Source organism: Cervus canadensis, chromosome 29 (genome assembly GCF_019320065.1).
Source record: "Cervus canadensis isolate Bull #8, Minnesota chromosome 29, ASM1932006v1, whole genome shotgun sequence".
In the NCBI taxonomy this organism is placed as follows: Eukaryota; Metazoa; Chordata; class Mammalia; order Artiodactyla; family Cervidae; genus Cervus; species Cervus canadensis.
The window spans coordinates 22,991,862-23,013,539 of NC_057414.1; the positions used below are offsets into that span (position 1 = coordinate 22,991,862).

The 21,678-nt window shown below is 46.2% G+C and overlaps 1 protein-coding gene across 14 annotated transcripts in view; it reads right to left on the reverse strand.

Annotated features, from left to right (window-relative positions):
- NAV2 (neuron navigator 2) overlaps positions 1-21,678 on the reverse strand; it is an 874,724-nt gene that overhangs the window by 126,028 nt on the left and 727,018 nt on the right. For all 14 annotated transcript variants that reach the window (XM_043451131.1, XM_043451122.1, XM_043451119.1 and 11 more), the window contains one exon: positions 1,820-1,942. In XM_043451131.1, coding sequence (XP_043307066.1) covers positions 1,820-1,942 — 123 coding nt within the window. The remainder of the gene's footprint in view (positions 1-1,819; positions 1,943-21,678) is intronic.

Consider the following 21,678-nt stretch of genomic DNA (forward strand, 5'->3'; position numbering starts at 1 on the left):
TTTTTTTTAAGCCACCTGAATTCTTTCTTTAAAAGTTGGCTCATTATCCATTTAGTCTTAAATGATCACACCTGAGCCATTCCAGTTTGGGGAAAACCAGAAGACACTGTTTTCTGTTTTGTTACATGTGGAGACTGAGCTGGAACAACAAAACAAATGCCACCCATCTTTCCAGCCCAAACCCAAATCTCCCACCTCCAAAAGCAAAAGCAAGCTCAGCTGTGATCTATAATCATTCCATTAACCCTGCACTGAAGCATTAAATTAAACTGCCTAGTGCAGACACTGCTTCTGCAACAAAGGGAAATGTACCTTGTAAGGCCATCACTTTATGTTAATAGATTTACTGAGCAATTCCATGTTTACAAGAGAATACCAATAAACAAAATAATTTAATAAGCTGTGAACGCTCCAATGGGGGTGTTATAACAACTGATTTTTCTTTTGCTGATATTTACTCTAAAGATTTTGGTCATAAAGCGTTTTAGCCTTAGAGTAGTTCTCAAACGGTTTGTCTTACTATAGAATTTTTAAACCAATACTTTAAATAAAATCACAGGAAAAAAGCTGACTTGAATTGGCACCTCAGTGGTAAGTCTTTAGTCCTCCCTGGTATAAATCACTACCTTGGAGGCTGAGAGGACTCTGAGAAGGACACAGCTGAGTTGGTGGCTAAGTCTAGGCCTTGGGCAGGTGCCAAGTTCCTGACAGCTAATTCAGCACTCTTCACACCAGCCCAAGCCTCCAAGCCTTTCCCAAGAGAAGGTGAAGATTCCTTTTCAGCAAATTCCATATCCGGGGGAAACTTCAGGGTCTGTCTCTTTAATACTGCTGCCCTATTTCTCTGAAGCCAGGGAACTACAGAAGTCATCTCACTCTCTGTTAGAAACTATGTCCTGCTAAGAGAAACGCAAGAAACTGGTTTGGTGCAACAAATATTTGGCCTTCTGACACATGAGACTTTGCCTCCAAAAAGAACAGAGAGATTTCAAACTGCTCACATCAAAATTCCATGTTCTGTCTCATCAACCCAGATGTGGCAAGAGGTCAAGTATGCCAGAAAAAATTCTTCAACAATCAGATCATTAAAGGGTATTGAAATCCAGAAATATGGCACATCAGAGCTGGAAGGGATATTGGAAACCATACAGCCCAAACCCCTTCCTTAACAGATAGTTCATGGTCACAGAATCGGCTTGTGTCAAAGACTAGAAACTTGTAGGCCAAATATTCTTCTTTATTATAGAGTTTTCTGGAGCTCTTCTTTGTCTTCGAAGCAATGAAGACTGGTCAAGCCTAATCATGACAACTACTCAGCATGCAGGTAAAAACTAAATGGTTAAGCCCTGCCTCTTGCCACCAGGCAACAGAGAGTTATGGGGAAGCCTGCTCAGCCACGGCCAGGGGAGCTCTCTTCTGCACACAGACCTTCTGGGCGTCACCAGGGACTCTGCTCCTTCCAAGATGCAATACCTAGAAAGCTGGCTAGTGGAGGAAGCAGAGCAGATCCCCAGGGCCTGCTGAACTGATAAAGATGCAGTAGCAACAGTAAAACAACAACAAAAACCTTCCCAGCCCGAACTCCCTGGGTTCTTGCTATGAGAACCACCAACCGACACCCAGAAGCAGGATGCAAGAGCTGGTCAGGCCCCCCTTCCACCTGCTGAGCCAGCTCCTAACCTCAGGCCTGGCTTCAAGGCCTCCCAGCCTCTGGTGGCTTAAAGCAGCACGCATTGGCTCTCACTATGACCGCCCTCATTTCTCAGGCCCCCCTGGAGTCACCTCCACTTCTGGGCCACCCCAAGTGGAGCAGGCTTACCTGTCAGCGTCTCCGAGGCCCAGGGAGGTGTTTCTTTGCAGGGTCTCCCGCACCACAGCCATCCCATCAGGGAGCCGGTTCAGGCGGCGGGTGTAGAGGCCAAGTCCACCATCGGTCATGTACCTTTGAAAGGAGAAAGGGATGATGCAAATATCTGGTTAAGGACAAGTCATGGACCATCTTGCCATTCATATCGAGAAGCCCGGCATGGCCATCCTGTGCCCTAAGATGGAAGGAACCAAGGCTTTCCGGAGGTTCTGTCACTGATCACAGCCTAGAGATAACTCAGCTGATTCAACCCAAAGGATCACCAGCTTGCTAGCAAAAATAAAACTCAGATTAATTAACCCAAACTCACAGGGATCTATGGAGCAGAAGGGAACTAGTGAAAAAATTAACTGTCAGATGCATTCATGACATTCTTGTTAATGTCAGCAATTATACAAGCAGGTGTTTTACCTAAGTACTGTGAAGGGAACTGACAAGTCACTGGCAAATCATAGGGGAAAATATTACAGAACAGCGCAGGGGAAAAAGTAGGCAAGATTTTAAGGGTGGTAAGAAAAGATGGAGGATACAAGAACCAGCTTTGTCATCATGGGCAAGTCCTGGATTTTTTCATCTAAACTCTGTGAATATCACATTCTTCCTGCATCACCAGATGGGCATGGGAATTAGAGAGATAAGGAATATCAAAGTGCTCTATAATTTGTATAAGATCACATAAACAGAAGATGTCATTAAGATAGTGATTATCTTAAAGTATGTGTAATGGTAAATTTCACCTTTGATACTGATGTCTTAGGGGGTGTCCCAAGCTCTCTGAATAACAGTAATGTTACTTATCTAAACTTCAAGTTGATGCCACAGAGCTATCTTCCTATGAAATCAGTGTTGTCATAGGAAGGGAAGACCCCTGAGACTTTCTGTATAGATAGCTGACTATCCATCAATCAGATCAGCTCCTGAAAGACTGGCTACCAGTAGCAAGTAGTTTGGCTTCCCAGGTGGTTCAGTGGTAAAGAATCTGCCTGCAGGAGATGAAAGAGACATGGTTTCGATCCCTGGGTCAAGAAGATCCACTGGAGGAGGAAATGGCAACCCGTTCCTCCCAGGAGGAAATGAGAAATCCCATGGACAGAGGAGCCTGGCGGGCTACAGTCCATGGGGTCTCAAAGAACCGCACGTGACTGAGAGGCTAAGCATGCATGCATGCACGCACGATGAAGTACTTCAAGTCCAAAGCAGCTTTACTTCACCCACTCTGGTTACTCCAAGACACCCCTCAGAGGAGACTGCTTGTGCCATCATCCCCATCTCCAGAGGAGAATGCAAAGCAGAACTTTAGCAGAGCCAGAAATCAAACTCAGAGCCCTTTAATTCCCCTGTGGGCCCCATCAGACTTGCAACGCATCTGAAAATGCAAGTGATTTACTTTTCAAGTCCAATAACAGGGCGTGAGAAGATCAATGAATGAGTGATTATTTTGCTGCAACAGTCAGCTGAGCTATTAGTACATCATGGAATGTTTCACTGCCTTTGGTATCTTGGCTTTAGAATATATGGGGTAGATCCTGAGGGTTCTCAATACTTGAGATTCTTCTATGTCTAGCTTAGGAACTTCTTGGAATATATTCTTAGAAAAATGGACTTATAGGATGCTGTGGAAGTTTTCCAGAACCAGTAGGGTCACAGAAGAAAGTTCTCACGGGAGCTGTCTTGGGTGAGGAGCTTCTGCTTTGGGTCAGAAGAACTCTCCCTCAGGGCAACTTCCAGGATACCACATCTGAGCTGACTTCTCTGGTGGCCCCTTTCACCCCCTATTTGTGACATTAATGATCACAAAGCCAACATAATGGAATATCTGTCGAAGTCAGTCAAACCAGTTGTTTGTGGCTGAATTGTACATTTTAAAATGATGAATCTTAGGGACTTGTGGTGGTCTAGTGGATAAGAATCCACTTGCCAATGCAGGGGACCCGGGTGTGACCCCTGTCTGGGAAGATCTACGCTGAGGCCCAACTACTGCGCCTGCACTCTACAGCCCAAGCTCTGGGACAAAAGAAGCCACCACAATAAACAGCAGCCTGCACGCCACAGAGAGCCGTTCTTCCTCTCCGTAACTAGAGAAAACCCACGCGCAGCAACAAAGACCCAGTGCAGCCAAGAATAAATAAATAAAAATTTTAAAAATTAAAAAAAATAAAAAGAATTTTATGGTATTTGACTTAGGCCTCAATAAAGAAGAAAAAAGAAAAATCAAAAAATTCCAGCCATCACTCAGTTCAGTTCAGTTCAGTCGCTCAGTCGTGTCCGACTTTTTGCGACCCCATGAATCGCAGCACGCCAGGCCTCCCTGTCCATCACCAACTCCTGGAATCTACTCAAACTCATGTCCATCGAGTCGGTGATGCCATCCAGCCATCTCATCCTCCGTCATCCCCTTCTCCTCCTGCCCCCAACCTCTCCCAGCATCAGGGTCTTTTCCAATGAGTCAACTCTTCGCATGAGGTGGCCAAAATATTGGAGTTCAGCCATCATAGCTATAGTTAAATAATTATCTGTGTAATGCAGAGGGCAATGGCATCCCACTCCAGTCCTCTTGCCTGGAAAATCCCATGGACAGAGGAGCCTGGTGAGCCTGGTGGCTGCAGTCCATGGGGTCGCTAAGAGTCGGACACGACTCAGCGACTTCACTTTCACTTTTCACTTTCAGGCAATGGACAAGGAAATGGCAACCCACTCCAGTGTTCTTGCCTGGAGAATCCCAGGGACCAGGGAGCCTAGTGGGCTGCCGTCTATAGGTTTGCACAGAGTTGGACACAACTGAAGTGACTTAGTAGCAGCAGCAATGACTTTAAAATTTTTTATTTATTTATTGTTGGCTGTGCTGGGTCTTTGCTACTGCAAGGGTTTTTCTCTAGCTGTGATGTGAAGGCTTCTCATTGCAGCGGCTTCTCTCGTTGCAGAGCGTAGGCTCTGGGACTCAGGCTTCAGTAGTTGTGGTATAAGGGCTTAGTTGCTCCACAGTTGTGAGATCTTCCAGGGTCAGAGATTGAACATGTATCTCCTGCATTGGCAGGCGGATTCTTTCCCACTGAGCCACCAGGAAAACCCCGTGTATGACTTTTTGATTCTTGGTTCTCCACACTAGATAGCAAGCTCTTTGAGAAGGGACTATTTTATTTTGTTCAAATCTATATTCCATGTTCTAACACATCCTAAGCGCTTAACAACTATTGTTTTTGTTGAATGAAATCCAAAGACACGGTCATAGGGTGAAGTTTAGCAAGAACATGTTGGGAGGAAACCAATTACAGGTTTTTCTTCCTCTGAAACGTCAGAAAATTTGACATCTAAGTCATATGGCAATTAAACTGTCTACCTGCCAATCAGGGGCTTCCCATGCAGCACTAGTGGTAAAGAGTCTGCCTGCCAATGTAGGAGGTGTGGGTTCGATCCCTGGGTCGGGAAGATCCCTGGGTCAGGAAGATCCCCTGGAGGAGGAAGTGGCAACCACTCCAGTTTTCTTGCCTGGAAAATCCCATGGATAGAAGAGTCTGATGGGCTCCAGTCCATGGTGCCACAAAGGTTCAGACATGACCGAGCACCTGCCAGTCAACCCATCTGTCCATCCTTCCACCCACTCACCCAATAGATACAGCCATCCAGGATCCAGTGGCGAGCTCCATGTGTGCATCCTACAATTAGCATAAGGAGGAAAAAAAGACCTACACCAAAATGCAGTAACTCTGCCAGAGGCCAGACTTTCTAGATCAAATGTCCTTTCAAGGAGACTTCCGTGGAAGCTGTTCAAAACAGTCTGCTGCACCATTAAGCAAGGCAGTTAATTTCGATTTTAGCAAAGCCCACTCAGCCATTGAGATAAACAAAAATCTTTCGACTGGGGAGATCTTGTCAAAGGACAAACAAACTAATTAAAGCATTCGTTTCCCTGCTGGATTTTTTTTTTTTTTTTTACTGCTGGTGAAACAACACACACGGTTGGGCAATTACACGTACCTGGGCATGTAGATGGAGGCCCACACATATACAGCCCTGGCTTTCTGTGAAGGCCAAGAGTAGAGGTTGGTGAGCTTCCAGAGCTGGAATGCTGAGATGTGCTGCAGCCTGGTATTGCCAGGTGCAAGGTGTCAAAAACTGACCACTGATGAAGGTGGGGGGCCTTGGAGAGATGTGACTGTGTGACTGGATAGTCTAACTTAGCTTGTCAGCTGCTACTGGGAATTCTGATTTTGTTTAGGCAGAGAGATGGGCTGGTGGTGGAGGAGTGAAGGATAAATCAGGATCCTCTGCCTTCTCAAATGGACCAAAGACTGAAAGCCAGAGCTGAATGCTACCAGCGTGACACGATCCAATTTCCTTACAAATCTAGTCCATTCATTTTATGCATGTATGTATGTGTGTGTGTGTGAGAGAGAGAGGTGGGGGAAGGGAGGAGTCAGGAGGAAGTGGTTAAGGAAAAGAGAGAGTTTACCTTTTCCTCCATAGGTTTGTAAAAATGTATTAAATCATAATTTAAAAAATAATATTCAAAATAAATTCTGTGTCCTCTCACTGCAAGACAGTACAACACTGAATACGGTTGTCACTTGAACTAGCCTCACACTCAAGAACTTAAATTTCTTATTTCTATAATTATTATTCTACCAAATACAGTATAAAAAGCCCTGACTATATCTTTAAATAACTCTTCTGGTCTCAAAGAAAGATACACATACTTTGGTTCAACCCAAATTTCGTAGGAATTGGCTACTGAATACATTAATATAAACGTCCATCAGTTCAGTTTAAGGAAGCATTATTTAGAGATGAAGCAGTCACTGGTGTGTTGCACTAGCCTGTGAGCAGAAGGATGAAAAGGTTTGTGGTCCTGAAGGCTCCGAGGCTGGGTGGGATGGCTGGGTCCCATCTTGCGAGCTTTATCAGAAACTTGCCTTGGGTGGAGATGCAGCGAGTTGCCTGAGGTCACAAGGAAAGTAACCAGCTGATCTAGGGACCAAATCCCTGAGCACCAGGGCCGCACTTTTCTTCTCCTTAGAGAAATAAATCATTAGTGCTGGAGCCTAATGAGGTGCTGGCAACATCCTAATGTTTGCTTGCTGGGGTCCTGGCTAAGCCACCAAGCACCTGCACAATTTCAACACTATCCTCCACTTTCCGTTGCTTCCCCAGAGGCCCCTGGATGGACAGCAGGAGCCTCTGTTAAAGAGCCAGGGTGTCTGTGGGTGTTTTTCTTGCTTTTCAAGGCTGGGGAGGCTCATGAGCATCTGAATTAGGAGCATGGCTGTGTCATCAGTGAGTCCTGGGTTCAGTCTTCCCAGCCTCACACTAGCTGAGGGCCCTTGTGTGCATCGTTGTTAGCAAGTACTAAGGGTTACTGATGCTGGCTGGATGTTGTGCGAAGTGCCTCACAGAAATCCTGACATCTTCAAAAGAGCCTAATCAAGTGTTACTTTTATCTCTATTTTTTAGAGGAAGACAATGAAACAGGTCAAGATCACTGCGCAGGTAGATGGGTTCAAATTCCAGCTTTGTCACTTTTGGGGGCGGATAATTTCTCCAGGTTTCAGCTTCCTCATCTGCAGGATAGTTGAAACTACTGATTAATCTCATAGGGCCATGGTGGGTTGACTGAGACATTATAATGCCGAGGGTCTGCCACCTCAGGAGCCCTTTAGGAGATCAACCCTGAATATTCATTGGAAGGACTGATGCTGAAGCTAAAGCTCGGATACTTTGACCACCTGATGCAAAGAACCAACTCACTGGAAAAGACCCTGATGCTGGGAAAGAGGGAAGGCAGGGGGAGAAGGGGGCGACAAAGGATGAGATGCTTGGATGACATCACCAACTCAACGGACATGAGTTTGAGCAAACTCTAGGAGATAGTGAAGGACAGGGAAGCCTGGTGTGCTGCAGTTCATGGGGTTGTAAAGAGTCGGACATGACTTAGCGATTGAACAACAACTGTCACTATAAGAAGCAGTGATGGCCTGTGTCACTCAGTAGTGACACTGCAGTCCCTCCTCCCCTTCCAGTTCCACAAAGATTGTGTACCAGGCTCTATGCCAGGCTGGGATTAGAGACCTCGTTCCTGCCCTGCCCTGGTGAAGCTCAACATTGACAAGGCTCTCAGACATGTAAGTAGGCAGCTCTCCTACATGATGACTGGTAGGAGACAGATGTACGGTACAGATAGATGGACGACGGGCTCTGCACACACAGGAGACGGAGGTCACAGAGGGATGCGATTTAAGTTGGCCTTTGAAGGGTGCACAGGAGTTTGCCAGTCAAAGAAGGAGGATCCACCTAGGCACATAGATGACATGTACAAAAGCCAAGAGGAAAGTAAGAGGATGGGAAGTAGTTCATTGTTGCCAGAACAGCAGGAACAAAGACAGGAGATGGGCTGCAAGGGGACGGGGGCCCAGTCAGGAAGGGCTTGGAGGCCAGGAGGGGCTGAGACCTTTGTCTGGAAGCTGGGTAAGCTATGAAGGTAGTAAGCCCATGAATAACAGGCTCTGGCTTTCGTTTGAAAGAGAACACTGACTTTTCGATACCTCCACCATTCAACACTCTATTTTTGGTGAGCAATGTCTCACTGATATTTCCTCCTGTAGATTTTCCATAACATACTACTGGTCTGGATCCCATCTGAGGCACCCCAGACCTTCGGGGAATGATCAGACTTGCAGAGTAGACCTCACCATCCCTCCAACTAAAGGAGACCTATGAAGGCAACAGGCCTAGGACAAGGAACTTTCTCAACAGGATAGATGCATCCTGAGTAACTGACAGGAGCTATGAAAAAGCTCTGGAATCTCATAGGACCTGTCAGAACAAACACGCTAGATTCTGAGTCCAGTGCTGTCGACAGATCTCATCTCCTTGAAATGTGTGTGGTGAGGCACCAATGTCGAACAAGTGAAATTGGCATGAGTCACCTTCAGAAGGGGGACAGAGGACCCCTTGTTCCCAAATTTCCCAACGTAGAGCATAAGGAACACAAAGAGGCTCTCAATAATCGCAAAGCAAATCACCTTTTGTCAAGAATTGGGGGAGGTAAGAAGGGAAGGGAAAGCAATTTGTACATTGACAGAGTCCAGTGTATTCCTATTAGAGCACAACATAAAAAAACGAAAAACTCTCAGATGCAAAAAACGAAAGCAATACAAACAGAAAAAAAAAATCAAGCCTAAGTGATTACTTTTCTTCAAAGACATGGCAGCATGTCTGTGTTTTTTGGACACACTTTTGGTTTAAATGTGAACGTAGCAAAGAAAAATGGAATAAAAGAATTGCATACATAGAAGCTATTCCCTGCCAACATCAATATAAATATATGAACATATATATCAACACATACTTTGTCGTATAAGGTTAAAGAAAATGATGTGGGCTGCTGAAAAGTCCTTGCATTTGAGTTTCAGCAGCAGCCAAGTCCTCAAACAACAAATGCTTTCACAGTGCTCTTCACTCCATGACAATAGGCCTGACATTTATATTTGAAGTTTATTAGGATGTAAATTGAGTTTCTAGACAAACCTGTAAAAGGATCCCTTTAATTCAGAGCCTCTTAGAAGTGCGATGAATAAACTCCACTCTGGGTCATAGAAGGACACAAGTGGGTCTAACAAAGCTGCCGGAATCCTTTTGAAGAAAGTCGATCTTAGTGACAGAAAACAATCTGCTACGTTTAGCTTAAGCTGAGAAGACACATTTGAAATGCAAAAATATGGTTGGGGGAAGAAAACAGATTTTTTAAAGTTTTCAGTGTTCTTTTTGGGAGACTTATGAGAGTTCAGTTTTCTGCTCTAGCAAAATAAGAAGAAGAAGAAGACTGAAGCACTAAAATTCAAGCACTTAAGATTTTACTATGGGAACCACTTTGCGCTCAGTTTTTAGGCATAAAAGCTGAGACAAATACCACACATTTCATTTACCAAGCCACCCCCTGCTGCCTCCACCTTCAATGACAAGAAACATATCACAGAGCAATTCTATCTTACCCACTACACAGCTTTAACACAAAAACCAAATAAAGGTGAATCCTAATCAAAGAACATGGTGCTGCTCCTTCTCTAGCCTGTGTGTGTCTGTGTGTGTGAGTGTTAGTTGCTCAGCTGCATCTGACTGTTTGCGACCCCACAGACTGTAGCCCTCTAGGCTTCTCTGTTCATGGAATTCTCCACGCAAGAATACTGGAGTGGGTTGCCATTCCCTTCTCCAGGGGATCTTCCTGACCCAGGTATCGAAACCAGGTCTCTGGCATTGCAGGCAGATCCCTTACCATCTGAACCACCAGGGAAGCCCTATCATGGATCATCCCAAACTGACATGCAATGAAACAAAACCCACAAGCAGCCTCTGGAGAGAAAGTCTAAGGTCCGAGTGTCTTTCTTGGTTAGGTTTCCCTGCAATGATAAGACTTGATGCATAAATAATCCAGATCGGCAACACGAATAATCAAGAAACATTTCTATGGTGTTCATGTCTTTTGGGAGACTCCTCCAACAATCCTGCCGGCAGAGGGAGAGGAGGAGGTGCAGACCCACAGGACCAGTTTCCTACCTGTCTGCCTGGTGCAGGGATGGGGCACCACCTCCCGCTGTGCTCTAAGACAGCCCCTTCTCCAGGAAATCCCCAAGCTGGTATCTTGCTCTTTTAAGGAGGATATGAGACTTAAGTTTTCCTCTCTAGCAGAATCTGCCATTATTTCGCTCACTCCTAGAACACCCACCTTGGCTCAGAGCACAGAACAGGGCCATGGCAGATAGACGTCACTTTCACTGCAGGAAAGTTCCTTCAATGGCCAGGAGCCGCCCACCTGGAGCATCCACAGCTCCAGGGGCACCCGCTCCTTCCACGGCTCATCTGCATCTCACTCCATCTTACTGAGTCAGTCCTGGCTGTGAAGGGAGCCAGAAGTCCGGGCTCAATTCTCTGACCCTGGTGCAGCCGGAAAGCGAGCCTGTGACCGAAGTGAGCCGGCCTCAGGAGGTCTGAAGCCTACGCTGGCTACTTCGTCACCAGAGCGCACCTCTCTGGGGAGCGCTGCAATGATGTTGCTAAGCTAGTCAGGCAAGAGCTCAACCCTGGCAGGCAACGGGGACACAGGTAAGAGCAGGAAAATGCAGGCCTGAGAGGAGGAGGAGGCAGAGGGCCCCAGGGGCCCTGTTAAATGTCACTGGGGAAAGTGATGTCACAGACTTCATTTCCAAAAGCTAGCTGCTGCAAAGCTGCTTGGAGAGAGAAAAAGGCATGTTCTGGGGGTCATGCCACAAACATCAACACTTGCCTCACCCTCTACCTACCACTGAACCAGTAGCTTCAGCATCACTTGGCAACTTACTAGAAGTATGGTACCCTAGTCCTCCTGAATCAGACTCTGCAGTTCAACAAGGACTCTAGGAGGTTCTAATGTGCATGAAAGAATGGAAAGCAACGACCTCAGGCAGTGGTCTCCCTAGTGGGGGGCATAAGATGACCCACAGTGATGAAAACTAAAATGCTCCTGTTTTATTTCTTATCATGTCACTTGTAAATCCTGGGTGGAGGCAGGTATTACAGTATACACAGTATTTCAGTGAGAAAGCACATATATGTTTAAAAGACAAATACAACCTCTAACAGAGGAACAAGCTCTTTTTTGACACAACCAAAAATAGTCTAGAGATCATTATCTAAAGCAGAAATTTCTAAATCTTCTTGAGTTGTGGATTCCTTAGAGAAACCGGTGAAAGCCATGGAGGTCAACCTCACATATGGACAAAATGAGTATCCAGTTCTAGTTAGTTCACAGTCTACCACCCTCACCTACCCCAACCTGGCCCCATGTTAGTGGCCCCTCTGTGGAGTTAGGGCAGAAGTGGATCCTGGCTGGGTCTGTCCCTTCAACATATACAGTTTACAAATAGCAAAGTATTTGCTGGAAATGGACGCAGCTGTGGCACATAGCATTGCTATAACTCACAAGTCACCTCGAATTTTAGCATACGGACTCGAGTTTATCACTGCTGTGGGTTTGGGCTTGCCCCCACCAAACTTCCAGCAGAGGAGAGAGTGAGCAAGTGGTAAAGTTCCTGCGTGGTGATGAAACAAGCTGTTACGGTTCTTGCATCTTCTGCAAAATGCAACATGGATTTTCACAAGCTTAATGAAATTCCATCTAGCGTTGATTGCCAGAGCATTTTGGTTTAACTTGCCTAAGGATCTATACATATATTTTTAAGAACCTGTAACTGTACTAATAAAATATACAATCACACAGAGAGCCCAGGATTACAACAATTAACCCTTATTTATCACTCCTATTGAAATAAATTTTTGTTGTTTAGTCGTTAAGTCGTGTCTGACTCTTTGAAACCCCATGGACTGTAGCCACTAGGCTCCTCTGTCCAAGGGATTTCCCAGGCAAGAATACTGGAGTGGGTTGCCATTTCCTTCTCCAGGGGATCTTTCTGACCCAGGGATCAAACCCAAGTCTCTTGCACTGGCAGACAGATTCTTTACAACTGAACCACTAGGGAAGCCCATTGAAATAAATACACACACATAAATTTTTCATTACAACCTGTAACTACGCTTGTTTAAAATGGGCGTTGGCAGGGCACCCTTCTGAAGAAAGGCTGCGTGCTTTGGAAATTTGACAGTCCCCATGTCTGGAATTTGGTCTGGCCAGAATTCTCTTTATTGTGGTTCAACTGTCAGTGTGGGATTGCAGCAAGTATTTCTAGCACGAGCAGGAAGCTTTTTGTCCACCTACTGAAAGATGAAACACATTCTAGCACACAGGAGACAGCTCTCTAGACAAAGCCCCTTTAAGCTCTTTCTTGGAATGAAACAGATGGTGAAAGGAGATTGACTGATACCCAGGAATTCTCAAACCTGAGAATATACCCAAATCATCTGGGGAACCTGAGAAAAATGCAGACTTCAAGGCCCCAGCTTCACAGATGCAGAATGCCATTAGTGGGGCCCAAACCCTGCATTTTTAAATAGACCTTATATTTTAAGAGCATGCTGAGGTTTACAGAGAAATTTCCGAGGAAAATACAGAGTTATTAAACTCCTTCCCCCCTACTACCAGTTTCCCCTAACATCTTGTATCAATGTGGTATATTTATTAAAACTGATAAACTAATACTGACACATTACTATTTGATACTAATTATTATTTGATACTCACAACTAACATTATTATCCATCATATCAGTGCATTATTAACCAAAGTCCATAGTTTACATTACATTGTGCTCTAAAGGTTCTGACAAATGCATAATGGTATGTATCCATTGTCACAGTCTCATACACATAATGTTTTATTGGCTTAAAGATGTCCTGTCTCCCCCATTCATCCCTTCCCTCAAACCTGTATTTTTAACAGACATGTAAGTAAATTTCTCTCCCTCTCCCCATCCCTCCTTCTCTCCCTTCCTCCCTTCCATACTTACTTTCTTTCTCTGTTAAATAATTTTCTTGTAGTCAGGACCAAGCTTTCAGAAATGCTGCCTTAAACCAGGAACCCTGGTGAGCTAGACCAACCTCAGTTTCCCAAAGAGTTCAAGAGTCACCAAAACGGGACTATAGTGTAACAGTAACTTAAATCTCTAATCCTCACGGTAACTAGTCTTGGCCCTGTATATTACGGGAGCAACGTGCATAGCAAGAGTACCCGATTCCTGATTCCTAATGGCCTCTCCATCTCAGATCGATGCCTGACAAGAGTTTTTAGAACTTTACGGCCCTTCTAAAATATTATCACTTGGTTGTGGACTTTCAGGCCTAAGTCCGACTGTGGAAGCCCAGACTGGGAAGGGAGAGGAGAGAACATAGCGTACCAGGGCCATCTGTGAAGGCTTCGCAGGGGCATCATAACTAGATGCCCTTACCCTGAAACAGCCTTCTGCTTGGTCATGAGAACCTGTCTGTCCTCCTAGACACTTCTTACGCACTGGGACATGCTTGCCAATCTTCTGGATGCTGCTACGCTTTATCACACCCGTGATTTCTGACATGACTCCCGACCCTACAACGCAAGTTCACTTGTCGCTTTAAGTTGGCAGAATCTGTGCCAGCATTCAGGATGGTGTGTTTCCTTTCCAAGATGACTAGAGCTCCCGGCGGTGGGAATCAGACATCCAGAGTCTCCTTCCCTTTTGGTTCCTGGTAGACACCCCTTGGTAATAACCAGAGTCACTAGCAAACTGGGGAGAAGCCAGCTGGCACTGGTCTCCCCTAGACCCCACCTGAAAGCAATGCCCAGCGGTACTGAGAACAGGCAGGGGTTTGCCTGGTGGCTCAGATAGTAAAGAATCTGCCTGCAATGCGGGGGACCTGGGTCTGATCCCTGGATTGGGAAGATCCCCTGGAGAAGGGAACAGTTACCCACTCTAGTATTCTGGCCTGGAGAAGTCCATGGACTCTATAGTCCATGGAGTCACAAAGAGTCGAACACAACTGAGCGACTTCCACTTTCACTGATACTAGGAGGAGGACCAAGGTGACTAACGTAACTGGGAGGCAAGCTCTCCTGCAGTCTGAGGCATACACCCAGCCTCAGCAAAGATTTCTGCAAACAGCTGCGGGGATGCAGGAAGCGCCACACTAGAGCCACATGCAGGCTGCTGTCCTAGAGAGGGTCCCGCTTTTGAGCTGGTGTCATTTGTTTAATAAATATTTATGCAGCCCCTGCTGAGAGGCTGGCACCGGCCTGGGTGCTGGGGATACAAGAATCAGATCCACTCCTTGACCCTGAGGGGCTCAGTGTTTGGGTGGGGGAAACAGACATGTGAATCTATGCATGGGCTTCAGCAAGAGCCAGACCAGGGAGTGGGGCCAGAAAAGGCTTCTCTCAGAGGAAAGAACCCTCCGGTGGCAACTTGAGAGATGAGAAGGTACCTGCCAGGAAGCCTTGGGTTGGGGCAAGTAAATTAGTTCACACAGACCTACATGTGCCAATACAAAGGATCTAAAACGTATAGGGGGTTCTTCCTTGGCAGTCCAGTGGTTAAGGATCCGCCTTCCAATGCAGGGGACACAGGTTCCATCCCTGGTTGGGGAATTAAGAGGCCACATGTGGTGGGGCAACTGAGCCCCACGTGCCACAACTAGAGAAAAGTCCATGCACCACAACGGAAGAGAACCCATGCATGCCACAAAGTAAGATGCGACGCTGCCAAAAATAGACAAGTATTTTTAAAAAGTAAGTAAAATGTACAGTGATTCACTGTGCGGTCTTAGATGATACATTTCTACCAGGTAACATTTTCACTAAGAAACTCATTATTCTGGGCACTCACTCGAAATGGAATTCAATAAATATATTTCCAACCACAAAGAAATATGCCTATAGGCCTCTGGCCTTCAAACACAGGGATTAAGCCAAAACTGAGTGTCCACAAGGATACTCGAATTACCTGCCACTAAATCCGGCAAGCTCAGTAGACACAACAGCTGACAACCCAGGGTGTCTGACCCTGTGCACTTTTCCATTTGCCCGTGAACACCGGTCACCTTCAGAAACAAGACACGGGCAGCCTGGAACGGCGGTTCTCCATGGGAGTGGGCCCACAGCGGGCGAGGGGCAGGACTTTGAAAAAGCACATTTGATGTTATAAATCTACCATTTTAAACAAACAACTAAAAAGGCCCAAGGTTTATTATAAGGTATTCTATAAAGTTTGACAGAATTTTGGTTCATGTGGAACTACTAAAGAGACATTAATTCTCTAAAGACACACCTATTCTTATTCTCACACCCTCTCTCCTCCCAATTCAGAGTGTGATGCCTTTACATTAACGGATATTCGATTTTTTTTTTTTTAATTAAACATCTGAAAAACACCGAGTTAAAGTTTTGTGAGGAGGGGAACCAGTCATTTTCCTTCTGGAGAGTTCAGACTGAACTACGTAGGCACCAGCCCTCCATGTTAAGTGAGGTTATCCAAAGATGCGTTGCACAGTTTCAGCAGTAGCCCCGGACACATTTCACGTGAAGGGAACCAGCCCATGCCCTAAGCCATGGCAGGCAGACCTCATGGCTACCTCTTTGGGGTGCCACCCTGTCCCCCCAAAAAGCTGCACTGCATAATCCTTTCCTTGGGTAAATCACTTAAACAGGGCATGCTGAAATTCTCAAAAACCTTAAAAACACAAGAAAATCCTAAAGTGAAAAGGCTTCATGTACAAACCAAGGGCCACTGGGCATACCCAGATAATACCTGAGTCGCTGAGCCATAGAAAAATGTCTTTTGCTACCAAAGTTCGTCAAAGTCCCTCCTACTCCAAAATGTGCCCGTGGGGTCCAACATGGTACAAACTCCAAAAGCCAAATGATGTGCTTCTCAGTGACGAAAACACCATGCTTGAGTTGCCATATGATTCAGCATTCCTACTCCTGGGCATTTATCTGGAGAAAACCATAATTCAAAAAGACACGTGCACCCCTATGTTCACTGCAGCACTATTTACAATAGCCAAGACGTGGAAGCAACCTAAACGTCCGTCAATAGAGGAATGGATAAAGAAGCCATGGTACATATACATGATGGGATACTGCTCAGCCATAAAAGAGAATGAAATAAAGCCATTCACAGCAACACAGGTGAAACTAGACATTATCATACTAAGCGGAGTAAGTCAGAAAGAGAAAGACAAATACCATGTGATAACATCTGTATGCGTCATTTAAAATATGACACATTAAACTTATCTACAGAAACAGACTCATGGTGACAGAGAACAGACTTCTGGTTGCCAAGGAGGAGGGGCGCGGGGGAAGGATGGCTAGGTAGTTTGGGGACAGTAGATGCAAACTACTACATGCAGAATGGATAAACAACGGCCCTACTCTACAGCACAGGGAACTGTATTCAATATCGTGATAAACCATAATGGAAAAGAATTTTAAAAAAACTCCTGTGTTCATCTCTACATTGACATGCAGTGGTCTCATTTCTCCATACTCTGCCTTCTCTATCATCTTCGAGTTGAAATATCAGATGTTTTTTTAAAAATCATCTTCCCCACCTCCCACTTAGGATACCAACCTGAAAAGGTTGTACCTCTAAAACTTTAAATGCAACCAGGCATTAAGAAGAAAACCAGTAATACACAGTCTTACAAAACGACAGAATATCAGATCAGGAGTTGGGGGGAGGTCCCCAAGATTACTTGGTTTGAGCATTTCGCAGATGAGGAACTGACACTCAAAGTTTATGTGATTTACTCAAGGAAACACAAGTAGGAAGTAGTCACCGCTGTGTCTTCGTTTTAATATATTTTTGTGCTCAATAAATCATGTTCAGCAAATCTTTTATGATAAAACTGAAGTCGGGTTCCCTTATTTTCCATTTTGTTATAACTGTTTCATCTATTTATCTCCTTGTGTTCCAGTCTCTCGAAAAGTCCAATAAATGCAGGACCAGTACTATTATAATTATGATTATCATATTTATTGTTTTTGAGCTTGTATTTTTGCTTCACTGCCCGCAGTCCCTAGATTGTGATTAGAACTCTTGAGATAGGTACCTAACAAATGTTCTTGGTGGACTAAATGAAAGAATAAGTAATAACCCAGAATTAAGTTGTTTTAATATAAATATGTGTCTTAAGGATTTAGAGAATACAAAAGAAGTGAGACATCCTTGCATCTACTTAGAATATAGAAAAGTTAAATATATTCACAGACTATGTTAGCTAAGGGCTTCAAGGAAGACTTCTAGGACGTTGGGGGCCCCCCATGCAGGGAAAGCTAGTAAGAAAAGGCTTGGAAGGAGGGGTCACAGGTCCCATTCAAGGCACAGCATGGCATGAACAGAGTCCCCCGTGTAGGGAACAAAGTCAGCGCCACTCTCAGCGACTCCTGAACCTGAGCTGAAGGCAGTAGTGTTGTCCCGAGGCCGAATTCCCATTGTCTGAGGTTTTCCTAAAAAGGAGTAAAACGTGAAACCAGCAGAGCGGGGACTTCGGCTGGAAAGGCAAAAACGACCCCTCGAATTCAACACGTATGGACCTGGACGGAGCCACAGGCGCGTTTGCACGGAGGACGGGTGCGCCTCTTCCCCCAGCGAGGCCGCTGCTGGAGCGCAGGCGCTCGCTTGGGCAGGAGATGCCCAGGAGCCCAGCATCCAGGCAAACGGGCCAGCCTGGGGCCAGACGGAGCGGAGCGCGGGGCAGGGCGGCCCTGGGCAGCTGGACGCGCTGGCGGGAAGGGCGGGCTGGGAGGGAGCCGGAGCCCGGGCAGGGACCTCCGGAGCAGGCATCAAGCGAAAGCTGGTTGTCTGCAGGATACTCAAATTACCTTCTATCACGGCTATGGGAGCTGCAGTCAGGACAGCTGCACAGACAAAGGGACGGGATCCCTGGCTTTCTCCGGCTTCCACTTGTTCAAAGGTTTCTACTTTCATAAGACTGAGAGATGGATTGGCTGAAACAGTCATTCAAACCGAGCAGGGGCAACGCAGAGACCCCCAACCTTGCATCCTTAGAGCGAGCTTACTCCATACTGTAACCTTTTCACACTTTAAAAACCTACTGATTTCATTACACAACTGACAGTGTGACTCTCAGGAACATCTGGGCGGATGTGCAGTCGCTGAGCTGACAGGGATTCTCTACAGCCTCTCCGAAAGCCGCCAGTCCAGAACCTGCAGCTGGGGAAGCAGGCGGGTCTGATTTTTGCGCTTATCTGAAGGGGGCTTGGGTGAGACCATTTTCAGAAGGAATAGCTTTGGTGCCTGGCTACCCCCCGCAGGCTGGTGTGAACTTCAGAAACCTGGCTTGTCAAAGAGACCTTCTTCTGAGCCCAACACCCAGCTCTGCTCCATCCTTATTAGAACCTCAGTGATTTCCATGGGAACCGAACGCCCTGAATCTTACACTGGGAAGAACTTTTACAGGTCCCTTCTCTCAGCTTCTCATCTCATGGAAGAATTCCTTCTGCAACGTGTGGAAACAGGTTTCCAGATTCTGCTTGATTACTCTCCCAAGTAGGAGGCTTACATTCTTACAATGAGCCCAGCCCGCTTTGGACAGCTTTGATTTTCAGCATGTTTTTTAATGGTCACCTTCGTGTTTAGGAAATAAAAAAATGGAAGTCTAACCTACAGTTTCAGTTTGGTCCTTTTAAACCTACTGCTCTTCTAAGCATTTTCCCTATCAAGCAGATCTAGCTTCTATGAACATTTCTGTGACATTCAAACCCTTTTCCTTGCTCGTCACCCTTCGCTAAACCAACCCTTGCCTGACTCTGAACCTCTTCAAACCTGGCACCAGGAACAAAACAGACATTGTCTAGCCAGCAGATACTCTGTCACCTCCCACATTATTAACCTACTAATCCACTTGAAGGTAGGATTTATATCTTTATAAAAATAAATCTTTATAACCTAAAACCCAGCAGGTGGCAACACCAAGTCCTCAAGCTTCCTGAAACTGGCTGCATCCCTTAGTAGCTGGATGACTTCGAACAAGTGGCCTCTTTTATCCACAGTTTCCATGTGTATAAAATGGGGATAATAACAGTGTTATTGGCCTCCTAGGATTTCTCTAAGAATTCAATAATACCTGAAAAGCACCTGCCACATTAAAAGTACTCCACCCATACTGGGTGCCGTTATTATCAGCACCAGCAGTAGCATCAGCCCAGTGGTACCACTATTATAGTTACCCTCTTTCTCTCTCCCTTCATTCCAAGCACATCATTAAGCATATACAGCAGGTCTGGCAGAAGATGTTCGAAACGGAGGTATAAAAAGACACAATCCCTCTGCTCACAGATATCCTAATCCAGGGGACAGACAGTCACACAAAGAGACAAAGCAAAAGGAACTGAGATGAGCCAGCTGGGAGGCATTACCAGCTGTTTGGGACCCACCGGAGGGAAGCCGACGTCTGCTGGTGTTGTCAGGGAAGGCTTCCCAGCTTCAGCAGATTCTTAAAGGACTGCAGCAGGTGGGTGGGAATGGAGCAGGGAGGGATTTACGGACAGAGAGAGGGCAACCACCTGCAAAAGGCAGACAGGTCTGAGAGCGTGGTACGTCCATCAAAGAAAACGTCAGTGGCCCAGAGTGGCGGGACCAGAAAGCCAGTGGGGGAGGAATGGGCGTTTGGGGATGGTGGAGAGGACAAGATACGGGGCTGGGCAAGCAGATCCCTCATTAGTTCCCCAGTGAAAAGGAGGGCTTCCTTTGTGCCAAGCACTGTGCTGGGCACAGGAGATACGTGGTCAGTGAGACAGACAAGCTCTGTCTCCACAAAACTTACCCTCCAGCGGAGGACCATGGAGGGCCCTGTCCCTCAGCATGCTGGACAAGGCGCAGGGTAGGATGGGGCAGATGTACTTCCCAAAGACGACTCCACAACATCGCCATCCCGAATGGTCTTCTCCAAGGTGCCCTGTCCCCTGAGAGGTGGGAATCGATGCTCCCTCTAGTGAATCTGGAGACCTGTGACTGCTTTGGCCAACACGGTTGGGTGAAAGTGACACTCTGTGACTTCCAAGGTAGAGGAGAAAAGGCCACCTTTGCTTTGCTCATGGTAACACGTGTCCTTGGGACTTGGAGGCTTCCAGGTTCTAAGGAAGCCAAGCCACAGAGAGAGGTACGGGCGTCCTCACCTTCAAGTCGTCCCAGCCTGAGTGTCAGACGTGTGAGTGAACAAGCTTTGGAAAGGCATGGACCCCCACTATTAAGCCAGCTTCAGCCCTGGGGGTCTCCCCAATGAGACTCCAAACGTGGGGAGCACACACAGGCCGTCTCGGCTGCAACCTTGTCCCAATCCTGAGACAGAGAGCTGTGAGCATCATCAAACACTGCTTTCAAGCTGCCAGATTTTGGAGTCATTTATTATACAGCCACAGAAACTCAAGAGTTTACCTGCCAGGCAAGGTAGAGCCACTGAGAAAAGATAAGCAGGTGATCATGTAATCAGATTAATACTCTAGGAAGAGCTTTCTCACCCAAGAGTAGGATGGACTTGTTGGATAAGCACTGGGGCCAGAGGTGAAGAAAGTAAGAAAGGGGCAAATGCAATCATCTGGGGGAGAAACACGAGCAGAAAGATTGGAAGAAACCGTGTAAGAGACAGTGAAGAGAGAGAATCCATTGACCCTGGTGACCAGCCTTCCAGGAACAATGGAACGGAAGTCTGAGATTCTTTCCGATTTTCTGGCTGTGGAAGAGAAATGGATATGGAAACACAGGAGGAGAAGCAGGTTTAGGGGGAGAAGAGGGGCTAGATTTTTAACATGTTTACGCAGATTACAGGGTTCTCGGTAAACACCCAGAGACACGGTGGGTGCCCTTCTGCTTTGCAGTCAGTCTGCATTGGAGTCCCGGCTCCCTAACTCACCAGCTCTGTGACCTTGGGCAAGATACTGATGTCCTGTGAGTCCTGCATCCCCGCTGGGAGGAGCAGACGACCACATAGACGACAGTGAGGCTGACAAGAGACAAGGTGTATAAAGCACCGCGCACCATGCCAGGCATTTAGAAATGCTCTCTAAACACTAATACGGGGTAGCTGCTATTTTTATCACCATGGTCCTTATTGTTAGCGGTTCTGCATACTTGGTCAGAAGCTTTGTGTGCAGGAGGCCTGGCTGCAGGGAATTAAATGAAAGCCGTCCCCAGGAAACCTCACACACACCTATGGAGAAGGGTTTATTCAACCATAAAGCCTGTGTCCACCTCTAAAATAGCTGCGCCAGCCTGCCAAGGCGGGAGGGAAGCCCGGCTGTTAGCCGTCTTCAATCTCTCTGTCTCCCTCCCTCTCTTCCAACTCAACGGTTGAGTGGTTTTAATTAACAGCTCCCACAGTGTAAGGCAAAAGTC